General features: G+C 44.8%; 2 protein-coding genes and 2 non-coding genes across 4 annotated transcripts in view; all 4 read right to left on the reverse strand.

The window, feature by feature from the left end:
• Positions 1 to 3,075: 3,075 nt before the first annotated feature.
• HSPA8 (heat shock protein family A (Hsp70) member 8) lies at positions 3,076 to 7,791 on the reverse strand. Its single transcript, XM_060160636.1, has 9 exons — positions 7,657 to 7,791; positions 6,731 to 6,940; positions 6,254 to 6,459; positions 5,909 to 6,061; positions 5,266 to 5,821; positions 4,852 to 5,054; positions 4,397 to 4,595; positions 3,816 to 4,048; positions 3,076 to 3,508 (listed from the first exon to the last, which is right to left on the reverse strand). The coding sequence occupies exons 2-9, from the start codon at positions 6,933 to 6,935 to the stop codon at positions 3,311 to 3,313; spliced, it is 1,953 nt and encodes a 650-aa protein (XP_060016619.1). The 5' UTR covers positions 6,936 to 6,940; positions 7,657 to 7,791; the 3' UTR covers positions 3,076 to 3,310.
• LOC132526628 (small nucleolar RNA SNORD14) lies at positions 3,628 to 3,714 on the reverse strand. Its single transcript, XR_009542619.1, has one exon. It is a non-coding gene; the product is annotated as a small nucleolar RNA SNORD14 (small nucleolar RNA).
• Positions 4,708 to 4,793, reverse strand: LOC132526629 (small nucleolar RNA SNORD14). The gene has a single exon (XR_009542620.1). It is a non-coding gene; the product is annotated as a small nucleolar RNA SNORD14 (small nucleolar RNA).
• Positions 7,792 to 10,574: 2,783 nt separating the features above from the next.
• The window catches only part of CLMP (CXADR like membrane protein), a 90,706-nt gene continuing 85,420 nt past the window's right edge, over positions 10,575 to 15,860 (reverse strand). Inside the window, exons 5-7 of the mRNA XM_060160637.1 lie at positions 15,321 to 15,443; positions 14,613 to 14,754; positions 10,575 to 14,034 (exon numbers count right to left, since the gene is read on the reverse strand). Coding sequence (XP_060016620.1) covers positions 13,734 to 14,034; positions 14,613 to 14,754; positions 15,321 to 15,443 — 566 coding nt within the window. The 3' untranslated portion in view covers positions 10,575 to 13,733. The remainder of the gene's footprint in view (positions 14,035 to 14,612; positions 14,755 to 15,320; positions 15,444 to 15,860) is intronic.

Here is a 15,860-nt window from a genome sequence, read left to right on the forward strand (position 1 = left end):
CTTATTCAGCCGGGAATGATTTGCCTGGAACGTGAACATTCGGAGCTTTCTTTCCTCAGCATTTACTGTGCTTCTAGTTAGGCAACTTGTGAAACAAAAAGCACAAACCTTAATGAAAATGTTCCAGCAGCCTCTCTCAGCGACCCAAGTAGTTTTCTAAATAGCTTACTGCCATCTAGTGGATAAAGATGTCCTTACAGCCATATACACCAAAGAAAAGAAAATCCTCAGCCTTTCCTATTTATGTCCCACCAATCACCCATTTCACCTTAACAGAACCCAAAAGGCTATTTTTCCTAAGAAAGTATATTGTAGGTACTCAATATTGTTTCAGCAAAGAATTGTTTGCAGGCATCGTTTTCTTTACAGTACATTTTAAGTACATAAATAACTGCAGTAATGTTACTGGGAGTAAATGTACTGCTGTGGCTTCTAAGATGAAAATTATTCCCTTAGTAGATTAAAAATTACAATTACTGTTTCTCCATAAAAATACATTTTTAAACATAACCATGTTATTGCTAAGTCCAGCTGAAACCAGCATGTAACTCTTAAAATTGGACATGGAGATTGAGGGCCACTGAATTTCTTTGCTCTCACTTTCCGATCCAATGGTGCCCTGTGCAAAATTTAAATGCCAGGCATCCCAGGGCCATGACCTTAGATTTATAACAATTCATTATAATAATCCACACAAAAGTGCAATTGCTTTTGTCATCACCCTATACAGACTTACGCATGCACAGCCAGACGATCCAACCATCACTCTTAAGGTTGTTAGGATAATCAAATAGAGTAAGACAAGCCAAAACCATTAAACTATCTAGACTGAATGGAGAACTGTAAATGCTGTTCTTATGGCCACCTTCTCCACATCTTCTTCTAGGCTGTAATAAACAATCTAACTTACACTTACTGCCATTGTTTCCCCGCAAAAAGAGTGCCATTTTGTAACTGTCTTCATCTTGTGAATGTCAGTCTCTCCTATAAGGCTGGAACACATCTTCCCCAGCTTCTGTATCTACTCCTGCAGTCAGGGCTTAGCCCACAGCAGGAAACTAAAAAATAAGGCAAAGTGAAAGACAAAAATTGACTTGAGTCATTGGGTTCAAATCCCCAGACTGCTTAGACTTCTCGCAAAACTAAGTCTACAAGTTTGAACACCCAAAGGACTGATGGGAAAGAAAGACAAACGGAATTATCTGAAGGACACTGGGACCAAGTTCTTAAGCACGTAATTGCAAGTGTTTTCAGAAGCAAGATTACAAATTCCCTTGGTTTAAAGAAATCCCTTCCAGTACACATGAACCCCAGGCTCTACATTGAGATGAGCCAGTACTTCATAATTCACTACACTGGGATGCAGGAGGGAACATACAGGTCTTGGAATAAGTCTACCCCAAATTCGAATGCCTGGCTGGCTCCCCCCTCCACTGTATAATTAAACCTAGCAAATTGTTAACCTAATCCATAGCTCCTCCCTGACCCCACTTATTTTCTACTACACAGGCCCAGCAATGCATTGTTTCTCCCACCTGTGTAAAGGAAATAGTTTTATTTCACTGATGAAACTTACAACTTATGTAACTGTTGAAACTCAACAACTTCCAGTAATGGCTACTACTGATAACCTTCCACTAGGCCTTGTGCTAATTTTCACTATCACAGTTGATCTTCAATTTTCTTACCAAGATCCCACGGTTCATGCACGGGACATGTTACTTCCTTGAGAGTGGTCTCAAAAAACCACCACACATGGTTTGCTCCAGGTTCACAAACAATGCAGTAAATACTAAAACACAGGTCAGATTCCCACTCACTTGAAAACAGGTGCAAAAAAAGGTATATCAACTATGCTTTCATTTGTAACCCTTGGAGAAAACAAATTGGGTGCAGTGCTATAAACTCCTGGAGAGTTGCCAAACATTATCACACACCTAAGGCACTAAACTTAGTCAATTTGACGTATTTTTAGAAGAAACATCAGCTGTTTTACGAATTATAGCCTTTAGCTATACCCACTAACCTGAACAACGGAGGGTCAACGCTAGGTAGTTATTGGGGAAACTCTTATGAAGCTCAACTGTCATCTGCATTATGTTAGTTGGGTCATCCAAGAACTGCTACAGAAAGGTGGAGGAAAGCTAAAGCAGAAACTAAGATTGGGTCATTCTGCTGAGAATGAACTGTGACCCAAGACATCCCACCATACCAAAACTGAGAATCTTCCCAAGTGACCACTAGGTGGCTGGTTGGCACTAAGCAGGCCCATCTCACACAAACATGACTTTACAGGATTCACTCAGGTGCAATACCTTCTGGCCTGTCAACTCAAGCTAACATACCAATGGCCCAATGAACAAAGAACCAATGAGAAGGCCTTTGCTCCTAAGCAAGCTTACCTAAAGACAGTCCAGCGTAATTAGGCTTGGTAAACACAATTGTTCTGCCTGAAGTTGCTGAGTTACGGTTGGCTATGATTTAAGATGAGATCAGAATTAGACAATTTCCTTAAAGTCTGTTTCAAAGGGGTCAAGGGACATAACTATGCCAACCTTACAGCTAGCTCCATTAATTCCCAGCCCTTAATACTCAGGTGAGAAAACAGAAAAGCCTCTGCCCACGGATTAAAGGATTTCAAATGGACACTCTACCTGAAGTCACCTGTGTATACCACATGTTGTTACTTCTGACAGGATATTTCCTTGTCCTAATTTTGGCCTCAAATTTATCCTCTTTTGAACCCTCAGATGGTTTCAGGTATACCACATGGAATACTCAAAAATATCTGGGATGCCCCTTTCCAGTCTAACAAACACTGGAAAGCACGATGACCTGCAGTTCCAACTACACCAACACTTACGTAGACTTGGTACTAAATGAGCCTAGCTAGCAAAAGGGCTACACATTTTCCCATTTTTTATACCTTAATTTAAAAGGTTCAGGCAGTTGCCTAGACGTAACAATTTGTCATTGACAACCCAGATGCTGTTGTAATACTTATTAGGCCAGAAAGTTGTTCAACCCCCAAACCCGAACACTACCTTACTGCCCTTGTAAACAGAATCAAAACAATTTTATGGTGCCAATTTTAAATACAGTTTTATTTAAGACATTGCATTTTCCACTTACAATACAGTGCTTGTAAAGTGCAATGTTATTTGTTTTCCCTGTGCACATGTTCCATGTTCAAGTATCAAGAATGCCCAGTTTACTACAGCAGCTCAACTTTAAAACTGCCATGGAATTTGCTACAAATTTAGGTCCTTCAATGTTGTGTGGAACAATGCTAAACCTATGCTAAGCTGGCTTAATCAACCTCTTCAATGGTGGGCCCAGAGGAGGCACCACCAGACGGAGGAGCTCCACCACCAGGGAAGCCCCCGGGCATTCCTCCTGGCATTCCTCCTGGCATGCCTCCTGCGCTCTGGTACAGCTTGGTAATGATGGGGTTGCAGACTTTTTCCAGCTCCTTCTGCTGATGTTCAAATTCTTCCTTCTCTGCAGTCTGAGGAAAATAAAAATATTTTATTACAAGTTCTTCAAATAGAAGACTCTAAGCCTGATGTAATCAATCTGACACACTAGACACACAACAGCACATGAAGTTACGTTTAAGATCTTGGGTCACTCAGACATCCAAGGAAGGAAGTTGCCAACATCTGTAGTTCTGGTGGAAACCGCGAATGTTTTGAACCATTCTCATCATCGTGACCCTACAAGTTTGTAAAACCCACCCACCCACCTAAGCTTTTGCTAAAGCCCTTTACACCCAACCCCGCACCCTCAAATCTTTGGCAACAGAAATTACAAACCTGGTTCTTATCAAGCCAGTTGATTATTTCATTACACTTATCAAGAATCTTCTGTTTGTCCTCATCATTAATCTTGCCTTGAAGTTTCTCATCCTCAACAGTAGCTTTCATGTTGAAAGCATAGGATTCAAGAGAATTCTTCGAAGACACCTTATCCCGCTGCTTCTCATCTTCAGCTTTATACTTCTCTGCTTCCTGAACCATGCGTTCAATGTCTTCCTTGCTCAAACGGCCTGTAAAATTAACCAACCTTTTAGGCAAGACAATCACCTGCAGTTCTGCACCATCACCCTGCAACTCCATTTAGCAGCTAAGTATGATCTCCGCTAAATGCCCTTGGAGTAGGAGTAGAAACACTTGGAAAATAAAACCATTATAAACCAAATTCTGCCTCTAAAAAGCAGGTAAGAGTGCCACAGGGTCCAGGGTGCCACAGAACAAATCAGCATTTGATTCTTCAAATCAGGTATGGATGACAGATACAGAAATTGATTCCCTCTACGAAGGAGTCAATCTCAATACTGGCCTGGGTGCTCAAGAGTGCGCACTTAGCACACTCACAAAATACTGCCCAAACTTACCCTTGTCGTTAGTGATGGTAATCTTGTTCTCTTTTCCTGTGCTCTTATCCACAGCAGAGACATTGAGGATGCCATTGGCATCAATATCAAAAGTGACTTCAATCTGAGGAACACCACGGGGAGCAGGAGGTATGCCTGTGAGTTCAAACTTGCCAAGCAGGTTGTTATCCTTGGTCATGGCACGCTCACCTTCATAAACCTTGTTATGAAACAGAAATAAATTCAAAATTACAATAAAAACACAAAGACAAGAAAAATCACAAATATCTGTGCTACTTCAGATTTGTATTAGCTTGATTAGGAAAGACTGATCGCTCAGACATCCAAGGAAGGAATTGGCCAACACAGGATTTCTGGTGGAAACTACGAATGGTTTTGGAATCCATCATCACAGCGGAACAAGTCTTCCCCAGTTTTACAGGACCTCAAGTAATCTAGGCCACAGAGAAACATACCTGAATGAGTACACCGGGCTGGTTGTCCGAGTAGGTTGTGAAGGTCTGCGTCTGCTTGGTGGGAATGGTGGTGTTGCGCTTGATGAGGACAGTCATGACTCCACCAGCAGTTTCAATTCCAAGGGAAAGAGGAGTGACATCCAACAGCAGCAAGTCTTGAACATTTTCAGATTTGTCTCCAGATAAAATGGCTGCCTGGACAGCTATAGGATTAAAAAAAAATTTAAATAAAGCACAGTACTACAATAACTCATTATGTAACTAACCATTCTCAATCACTCAGACATCCAACAGTTTTGCCATCATTAGCTACAGCTTTTGGTGGAAACCACAAATGTTTTACAATCATTCATCAGTTAGCTAAGGCCTAACAGGCTGCCTGTTAAACTGTTTTAACTAGAATAGAAAGATTACCTGCACCATAAGCAACAGCCTCATCAGGGTTGATGCTCTTATTCAGTTCTTTCCCGTTGAAAAAGTCTTGTAGAAGTTTCTGAATCTTGGGGATGCGGGTTGAACCACCCACCAGGACAATATCATGGATCTGAGACTTGTCTAGCTTGGCATCCCGAAGGGCTTTCTCCACAGGGTCTAGTGTGCCACGGAACAGGTCAGCATTCAGTTCTTCAAATCGGGCACGGGTAATTGAGGTATAGAAGTCGATTCCTTCATAGAGGGAATCAATCTCAATACTGGCCTGGGTGCTGGAAGAGAGAGTGCGCTTAGCACGCTCACAAGCAGTACGAAGGCGACGGACAGCCCTCTTGTTCTCACTGATGTCCTTCTTGTGCTTGCGCTTGAATTCTGCAATAAAATGATTGACCATCCGGTTGTCAAAGTCTTCTCCACCTAAGTGGGTATCTCCAGCTGTAGATTTGACCTCAAAGATTCCATCCTCAATAGTGAGGATTGACACATCGAAAGTGCCACCACCTAAATCAAAGATCAGCACATTTCTTTCTGCTCCAACCTGCAATTACAACACAAATTATTCTCATATCTATTGTGGTGACTCAAACTCATCTCGAGTGACGCATACATAAGACATGGTACTTACCTTTTTGTCTAAGCCGTAGGCAATAGCAGCAGCAGTTGGCTCATTGATAATTCTAAGTACATTGAGCCCAGCAATAGTTCCAGCATCTTTGGTAGCCTGACGCTGAGAATCATTAAAGTAAGCGGGTACTGTGACAACAGCATTGGTAACAGTCTAGGAAAAAAAAGATTAAAACTTAACCACTATATCATCTACTTGGACACACAAAGATACATCCTCAAACAACGTTCTGGCTTTACCACCCATTTTGATAGATTTATCTACTGCTCACTCTTACGCCGCCATTATCAGGACACTTGGTAATCCCCATCTATATCCTCCCCTGCAGTACTGTGCACTACTCACCTTCCCAAGATAGGCTTCTGCTATTTCCTTCATCTTTGTCAAAACCATGGATGACACCTCCTCTGGATAAAAACTTTTTGTCTCTCCCTTGTATTCTACTTGAACCTTAGGCCTGCCTGCGTCATTCACCACCATGAAAGGCCAATGCTTCATATCAGACTGGACAACAGCATCATCAAATCTTCGTCCAATGAGGCGTTTGGCATCTGCAAAAAGTATCAATACAAACGTTACCTTGAATTTCATTACACTACACCTGTTCCAAGACCAGATGCCTATGGATTCAAATTCTTAATAACCAAGATGCCGCAAACCTTAAGCCTTAAAAGGATAATCACTGAAGTTCCCTACAGAAAACTTTTCCTATCCTTAGGGCTTTCGTGGCCGCCTCACATTTAACAACCTTCTGAAACAACTTCTCAGATTACACACTGCCGAAATCACTTAAATTCATACCATGAAGATTTGCTGGCTTACCAAAAACCGTGTTGGTGGGATTCATCGCAACTTGGTTCTTTGCAGCATCACCGATCAATCGTTCGGTATCAGTAAAGGCGACATAGCTTGGGGTAGTTCGGTTCCCCTGATCATTGGCAATTATTTCCACCTTTCCATGCTGGAAGACACCCACACAAGAATAGGTGGTGCCAAGATCAATGCCAACTGCAGGTCCCTTAGACATGGTTGCTGGGAAGAGAAAAAAAAGAAGTCCATGGTTTGAAAGGCGGCTCAAGCACTTAGAAAACGTTTACCAAGTCAACGCTACCAGATACGACCACTCCGCAAATTATGCTTAGAACCTCGCCCCAGAAACTGCTCTCGTCGGAAATAACCACGCGGGAAGGTCAGAGCAGGCATGGCGTGCTGCAGTAAGGTTGCCGTCCGAACCGCAGAGCCCGCCGCAGACGGAAGCACGCACCTGCCAAGAGGGTCTGCGCCACACCTGAGCACGTGGTCCCATGCCCCGGGCTGAACCTTAGCCCTCCCCTCCCCCCCCCGCGCCGTGCTCAACACAGCAAGGCCTGCAAGGGTCCGAAGCCCCCTCCCCCACTTTGGGCGCGTGCCAATTATGACTTCCTCCTTTAAGAAGAATGGGTCCTGAAACAAGGAAATAGGGCACGACGAGCTCTAAGGCGCCGGTTCCACGCCCCGCAAACAGGCGCGGCCTCTTCTCCCTCCGGGCGGCCCGACCTCCGCAGCCCACTCCTCCGTCCCGACTGCACCCCAAGGAGGCTGCCACCCCTCGGAAACAAAGGTCCCCAGCCGGGCAAAGGAACCGCCGCACGCACCCTGCCTGACACACTCAGAAGGCCCCCGGCCGCTGCAAACCCATGCAGCCTGAGCAGGGCGGTAGGCTCCCGAAGGGCCGCCAAAAGCCTTGGAAGACAGAGATCTTAACTTACCTGGAGCGCAGGCCCGGGTCCACTGGAGGAGAATACAGCAACCTACACAGCTGCCGCCGCGTTCAACGAGACCGGTTTCCGTCCTCCGCCCCGTCTCTTATACCCTGCCTCAGAACCTTCCAGAAGGGACCCGCCCCTGTCAGGGCCCATCACGGCTCTCTCGGCCAATGGGCGCGCGGCCACCTCCGCAAGCCCCAATGACGAACCCGGCTCTACCTTTCGGGCCTCCCCTCTCCCGCCCCAGCCCGCCCCAGCCCGCCCCGCCTAGCGATGACGCACTCACCGCAGCGTTCTGGAACTTTCATTCTCGCCCCCGCTGTCCGAAAGGCCCAGGGGAAAGGGAGGGTGGGGCCGACGGAGCCCGCGCGCGGGAGTCCTCAGTCACCCGGGCGCGGGGGAAGGGCTCGTCAGCCTCTGCGCATGCGCCCCAGAAATCGCAGGCGGGAGGGACGAAGGAGGGGGAGGAAGAGGGGCGGGCCAACTTGGAACCAACCAATGACAGCAGCGCGATCGGCGATCTGGCGCCTGCGGAACCCCCGGAGCGAGAGCGCAGGGCCTGCAGGGAGGGGTCCGGCGCCTGCAGCCCTGGAGAGAAGGCGGAAGTGGAGCGAGGACAAGATGGCCGCGAAGGTGGTTGCGCCCCTCCCCCACCATCCTCTTTCCCCTACTCTCACCCCGGCCTTGTAGATGGTCTTCTAGGCCCTCCGGGATTCCACACACCCACATAGCCAGCGTGGCTCTGTCCTAGGACTGACCCCGAGTGACGGGGCCGAAGTTTCCGATCCCAGGGCGCTGCGAGGGTAACTTGCCCAGTGGCACCCAGATCTGGGGATGGAAGGAGCCGGCCGGCCGCCGCGGCGTCTCGCCTCTGCGCGGGATACGACAGGTTAGCCGGGCAGGCCCCCGGGACCCTCCGTTCATTGTGGTAGCTGGAGGCCGGCTGACCCCGACGCAGAGTGGGGAGAGGCCCAACTTCTCAACCTCCAGGGTCCCGGTGCTGTGTCTGTATCCTTAGCGAAATAGATGGCTAAACTCGCTTCTTGGAGCCCGGATGCCTCCGTCACCCCCCCCCCCCAGCGCCCACCGAGAACAGACTCGGCTTCTTGGCTCGGCCCCTTCTCCACCCGCCCGGGCCCCCTCACTTCTCAGTTATTTGTTTTAAAAAAAACAAAAGCTAGGGAGCTCTTTCCTTGTAAGTGAACCAGGCGTAAGGAACCTGGGTTCCGGTAGCCCTGTGTCCTTGATTGAGACTTCCTGAGCCTCTTACTTTCAGTAATTTGAGGTAATATCTTTACTGCCTTGACTTTCGGCAAAAACTAAGCGAGAAACCAGGCAGAAGCGCCTTGAGAATATTACTGAACGAGTGGAGTGCACAAAACAGTACCTAGAATTTCAAATTGCGGCGCATGATGCGGTGTTTGGGGCCTTGTCATTCTAAGCCTTTCTCAGCACGTTGAATGCTTTCTAGTGAGCGCTTTCAAACAGGCTGGGCAGGTAGTATTCCTATTGAGTAGATGAGTGGGCACAAATAGGGGAAAAGATTTTTTTTAAGACTACCTAGCAGAACTTTTAGTGGCGTGGCTGGAATTAGAAAGGTCTCCAGACTTCGAGAAGGGCTGTCAGACGAGAGATACCTTGTCCTTGTCCAAGCCAGTAAAGCCTAGAGACGGATTCGAATATTGGATCAAAGGATGTCCTTTCTGTATTTGCCTTCTGGGGGAAAATGTGAGCTTGAGTCCTTGGAGGTTATGTACCTAACTTCTCCCCACTTCCCAAGGAGTTCGTTTTATATGATGCTTTCACAGGGTACAAAGTGCTTTCATTTGTTATTTCATTTAATCATCAAAACGATTCTCTGAGAGAGAGATCATTCATTCCTGTGTTAGGAGAGAAATGAGGTTCAGAGATGTTATTTGTGGGAAGTTAAACATCTGGCTGAGCTACAGTAGAACCTAGCTCTTGATTCCAGAATCTTTGGTCTTTTTTTATTAGTAATTTCCTTCCTGAAAACACGTGTAACTCGAACTGCCGAGAAAGATGTATACTTCTTGCAGTTTTCTTTAGCATCTGCAGACTTCTCTCCCCACCCAATTTATCGAGTACAATCTCTGAACCACACCCTACATTTTGCAGCTTTTTAAACTAACCTCTGAACTACCTACAAGATTTGAACCGGTGGAAAATAGAACGGGTGCCTAAATCCACGGGTTTGGGGTATCCCACCTAGTAGCAGTGATTACAGAAAGCTGAACAGATAACCTTCCCTTCTGGTCATTTTCAAAACGTGTTCTAGGATTTGAACTATTTTCTTATCGACTAGAATGAGAGTTTATGTGTTACGTATAAAGTTCAGATAATGATAAATGTCCTGTCTCCACCTCTTTAAATGCACAGGGTTTCAAACCCACTCAGGATCTAAAGTTAAAGTTTGGGTGCCTGGGGCTCCAGTCTGAGGCCTAGAGTTTCTGACTAGGGAAGAGGGTCATGATTAAGTTTTTGAGTGCTTGTCACAGGCCAAGCACTGTTCTAAGTGCTTTGCATATTATTACCTCATTTAATTCTGTGAAATTTTTTTCAGATTTATTTAAATCTCATAGTGTTTACTTTTCAGATTTCTTTGAACCCCTTAGTGTGTACTTTTTTACTGGCACTTCACCTTGATATAAAATACTGGCTTAGTAAATATTTGTTATTTTGATAAAGTCCTTAAGGTCGGAAACTGTCATGAACTTTGTCGTCACTTGGTTTGCCCAGGACTACTTAGTATCTCGCCTTGTGAGAAAAAAGTGCTTGGTATATTTGTGACTGGAATCAATAAATAATAGATCATATTCAGTCTGAGTTCTTCTGTTCTTCAGTTGGCTGCAAGCTAATAAATAAATTTCCAATGCAGGTTATATGAGCTTCAGCCTCTCCTACAGTATCACCTTTACTTATTTATTTTTGCCGACACAGATGCACCTGTAATAAATACTTGGTTTTTGTGATCAAACACAGTCCCATTTACAAGGCAACTTAGAAGTTAAAATTGAAATATAAACAGCTTAACACGAGAAATGAAGCAGAATTATATATGTCTTTTTCGCAACGGCAGTTTTGAAATTGTTCTTATACAGGGTAACAACAAAGGCATCACTTCATTCTTTTACAGTTCTAAGTTTAGTGTGTGCATTTTATTGAAATGGTTATTTTCTAAACATCCGCATCATTCCATCTGTATCTCTTCCTACACTTTTTCTTCCACCATCTATTTTATCCTTTTTTGTTTCATATTAAAGAATCAAATTTGTTTGACTTGCAAGGTTAATGGAATATGGTTTGAAACCAGTAGTGGCTCAAACTTTATCTTAAACCCAGAGCCTGTCATATCTGAACCCAAAAGCCTGACTGAAAGAGAAGCACACTATCACTAAGACTTCAGCACCTTATCTCTCAGAATCTTCAATTCTTGGACCTTCTCAGATTTCAGGTAATAATTTGTTTTGTGACATTTTTTGTAGATATCCAGTATGAATGGACTTCCAAAATAATATGGATATTCAACTGGTATTTTAGTCTTCTAATAACTAACCTGTTTAAATAATCAAAACCTTTTCACGCAAAGGGGACTGATTCCTGCTTGCAGAGGCATAGACAGGAAACCTTAGGCTCAAAGGTAATAAATAATGATAAGAGCAGATTTCTAGCGATGGTAGAGCTGCAGCCGCCACAGCATACTCATTTGGCTTAAGTACTCTAGGAATGAGAATTCTCAGAATTACAGAGTGGATGTGTTATGTTGCCTGGACACCACACTACCAGAAAAATAAGGAAGTGGAGTAAGGAGTTTGTCTTACAATGAGGCAGTGTTAGTATAAGAAGCATTCCAAATGTGCTAGCCCTCTTAAACTAATGGCAGGCATTTTTTACATTACTTCCTCAATGTCTCTTATGTACCAACTTTTTTTGGGGGGGGGTGGGGGGCCGGGGGCCACGCCGCGTGGCTTGCGGGATCTTAGTTTCTTGATCAGAGACTGAACCCATGCCCTCAGCAGTGAAAGCATGATGTCCTAACCACTGGACTAACAGGGAATTACCCCCAATTTTTTTTAGAGGAAGACAAAACTCAAGATGAAACTTTCACTCAAGGATAAAACCCTATTTCTTAAAGGATTTTGGAAGGAAATGCATTTGTACTATGTGAGAATTAGATGTAAAAATGAAAATCAGAAACAGGACAAAATCCCAGATCAACTTTTTCACTTTAAGCGCCTGATTCCCATTTTAGGAACAGGGCTTTTATCACCACATTCAGCACTACTTTTTCTTTCCTATAGCCTGCTGCCTTTTTTTTTTAAGACTTTATTTTATTTTTATTTATCTATTTATTTGTTTATTTTTACTTTTGCAGGGCCTTAGTTCCCTGACCAGGGCTTGAACCCTCACCCTTGGCAGTGAAAGCTCAGCGTCCTAACCACTGGCCTGCCAGGGAATTCCATGTCCTTTTAATAATAAAAAAATATTTTGCTCCACCACTGGTGATCTGTTGACACTTGCTTCAGAGTCTTTGAAGGGCTATTTCAGGTTTAGCATTCTTGCCATAGGATGAATTTGACTAGCAGAGTCATGAAAACTATTAAAAAGGCAAGTTGTATTGGAGGCTGCCTTCTTTTTATTTCTCAGACACCTGTCTTCTCCCATGTGTCAGCTCTTCTGAGAGCTATCCTGGTAAATCATTTCTGCTAATTCTTTCCAAGATGCCAACAGTATTTAACAGGCACTAACCTAGATCCCTCCTGCCACCCACTAGTTATCCTCACCATCTCTTCCCTAAATGTTGATATCCTATCCTTCCAGCCCAGAGCTAGGCTTCCTGAGAGGCTAAACTGGGAAAATACTGAATTTCTCTCTGTCTCCACCTCTCAGGAGGGAATGGTGTGGTGTCCATGCAGTGCCATCAGGAAAGGCAGTCAGTCCCTGAACTTTTTGATAATTTAAGGCCTAGAATCAACAAAAGTCCCAGGTTCACATCTTTCTCCGAAAATGAAAGCAATGGAGGAAGCTCCAAGTTTGGTGCAATGCTGAACTTCTGATGACACTCCTTGACATATTAAGAGAAAGCTGATCTAATCTCCCTTTTTAGTCTAGTCAGTCTTGAAATCCTGATTTCATATGTTCACTGAAAGAAGAGACTGTGGTTGGATGATATTCCAGCATTCTGAAAAGATCTCTTTCTCTAGAAGACTTCTTTCTAAGGAGATTGTTAAACGACACCTAATGATTGTTTTCTTGCTCCAGAGATATCCAGCAGGGAAGTCCTTAGAGACATCCAATTTGAGGGAAAATCCACAATTATTCCAGCATTATATTTCTGATATTTGTCAGTGGCCCTCTGAACATCAAGATGGAAAGCTTTTCACAGTCCCTTGTTACACATTTTGGACTCCCTTTTTTTTTAGTTCAATATAAGTAGGAAGATTAGTAGTGAACAGAGTGGGAAAATCTCAGTCATTCTCCATCTCCCACTATTTCTCAACTCCTCTTGAAATTAATATCCAAACTTTCTGGTAAATAAAGTCAGGTCAGGATGGAAGAGACTTGTTTCCTTTTTTGGAGTTTTTCATGGTGCATATAAGTGTGATATAAGGCTGTGGGTTCTGCTTGACTCTGAATAATCATAGCAATCCAGTAGGTTTGCAGAAATGCATAGAAAATTTATGAACACCACCTCATTTCTTAACAGTGGTGAGTCAAAGTGTTGACACAAAACAGCCCAAGTGAGGAATTCTAAGTGTGTTCACTTCCCCTCTCCCCAGCCTTTCTCACCACAGGTCCTGGTCCCCAAATGCACAGATTTGGCCCCCGCTCTGGTCTAAAGGCACAGTGAGATGCCTTTTTGGAGACCATCAGCTTACATCCTTTTCCTTGTTTGCTGTCATATGAGGAAAGTGTTCATTTGAATCTCTCCCATGCAATGGTCACTGCTACTTAAATGACCTCTCGTTTGGTCCGAGGCGGTTGTGTGGCTGGTGACTGGGCGTCAATGATGAGAAGAGTCCTGACTCCTGGGAAAGGATGGGAGTCAAGTCCGCTCGAACTCAGACAGTTTGGAAGGCTCTGCTCTGGTTGGGGATCGTGCCAGGAGTGCTCTCTGCTTTGGTCAGGGTAGCGTGGTGGACTTTCTTTGGTTCAGACCCTCTTGCCTCTGGCCCCACGGGACCGTAGGTGTGGGTAGCCAGCCCTGGCCGGGGCGCCGCTTCCGAGGACGGTGTCCGCTGGCTGCGGGAGCCGCTGTTAGCCGTGGAGCGCGTGGAGGAGGAGCCCGAGCGTGAGCTCCGAGAGCCCGAGGAGGAGGAGCTGGGTTTCACAAGGCGGGCTTTCGGGGCTTCGGCATCTTCTCTGAAGAGGAAAAAGAGCAAAGATAGATTTTAGGGCCACAGGACTGTGAGAGCTTCCGTTGCGCTGCTGCTGTCTGAGGTTGCCCGATCAGCTCCTCAAGGCGGAAACCTCGAGCTACCACGTAGGGAAACAGGGACTCCCCCTGCGTCCGGAGCCCTTCCGGCGGGCTTGGGCGGGTGTGCGGCCCCTTGGCCGGGAGGTCCACCCTGTTACTCTGGGGGAATGGGCACTCCCTACTGGATGTCTAGACAGCAGTCCCCTTGACTGGGAGTTTGCAGAAGCCCTTTCATGGCCCGTAGGCTAGGCCCATTCTCTATTGCATGGCCTTTACAAGTGGAAGGCAATGAGAAGGAACGCAGAGTTTAGCTATTAAGTCCCTGTTGCGGATAGTTTCACAAGAAAGTCAAGGTAAACCAGTCCTCCTGCCCCTAGGCTGGAGCTCCTTACCCACCAGAATAATCCTTTTAACAGATTTAAGGTTAAGAGGAAATGGGACATTTTTGTTGTCACTAGGGAGCTGGGGAGCTGGCGGTAGAAAGGCAGCCTAGGTGAGGAAGGGGATTTTGCGGGAGGTTTACCGGATTTCATTCGGTCTCTCTTCCTCCTCGTATCTCTCTTTGTCTTTCCGTCGGATTAGCAGCCACACGAGGAGGAAAATCAGCAGGGCTCCAGCCACCATACCTGTCACCGCTCCTGCAATCATGCCGATGCTTTGTACATCTGTTTTCTCAGAAACAAAAGCAAAAGTAAAACCAAACATAAGCTAAGCAACACATAGACTTAAAAAACATAAGCTCTGGACAAGATGAGTATTTCCAGATCTTTGTATCTATCTTCCTGAGTTCCCCCATATACCCTTTCTTGGTGTATGACTGTCCCTCTTGATATTGAAGGGGAGCAGAATACGACACCCCAAAATATGCCTCGTTGACATTAGGATTATTTTTAGCTGATTATTTTTGAGAAACAGCAGACACAAGAGAAGCTCTGAAAACAGAGTAGAAGTTACCCTTTGTAAGGGTATATCTATAAAGGAAACCTCCATTTGGTTTTGGTCCCCTCCTGGATATAGTAAATTTCTTTAGGGGGCTGGAAAATTCACACATACTATAAATACAGAGTTAGCTACAACTGTTGAACAGTCCTTGGTAACTACTGAATTTATTTCAGTGATAGCCATGTTCTTCTGTAGACAAAGATGTTGACCTTACTCTTACTTGTGATTAAAAACATTTTACGCTGAACCACTGCAGAGACAAAACCAAACCAACCCTTTGCGTACTTACACTGAACAGTCACTCGCACCACACAGCTCTCCTTCCCGGCCTCATTGCCCGCTGTGCACTGGTAGAGCCCAGAGGAGGACATGGTGAGATTCTGCAGCAGGACGCGTCCAGGGTGGTTGTAGTCTACACAAGCAGAAAGATCACTGTAATCCCTAGTGACAAGGTCTATATTTATCGTTTATTGTGTCACTGACCTAAGATTCTATCAATATAATACGGTTTGGTAAGGATGAGGTGAGAGAATCGATCCCTTTTTGGAATGTGGGAAGAAAGATGAACATTCCTTTAAACTGCAGTACATCCTCAAAAGTTACAAAAGATTCTGAACATTTAAGGGATACTAAACACAATAATTAGATATAATGAATTTATAGAGTACATTTATTTCTAATCTCCTTACCACTTTTATTTTTGCCATTTGAGGAAAGAAAAGACAGATTTTTCTGTCCCCGTTTAGGGATGAAAAATGGAAGTTCAAAGAGGTCCAGCAGTGTGTTCAAAGTCACCTTGTGAGTTGCTGACAAAACCAGATTTAGAATT

Source organism: Lagenorhynchus albirostris, chromosome 9 (assembly GCF_949774975.1).
Source record: "Lagenorhynchus albirostris chromosome 9, mLagAlb1.1, whole genome shotgun sequence".
NCBI lineage: Eukaryota > Metazoa > Chordata > Mammalia > Artiodactyla > Delphinidae > Lagenorhynchus > Lagenorhynchus albirostris.

What these genes read in the sequence shown, in the direction of transcription:
- HSPA8 (XM_060160636.1), bottom strand. Translation starts at nt 6,935, where the DNA reads ATGTCTAAGGGACCTGCAGTTGGCATTGATCTTGGCACCACCTATTCT. An exon ending in GGCTGTTGCTTATGGTGCAG is followed by an intron (nt 5,055 to 5,265) that starts GTAATCTTTCTA and finishes TTAATCCTATAG; the next exon opens with CTGTCCAGGCAGCCATTTTA. An exon ending in TACCATCACTAACGACAAGG is followed by an intron (nt 4,049 to 4,396) that starts GTAAGTTTGGGC and finishes TTAATTTTACAG; the next exon opens with GCCGTTTGAGCAAGGAAGAC.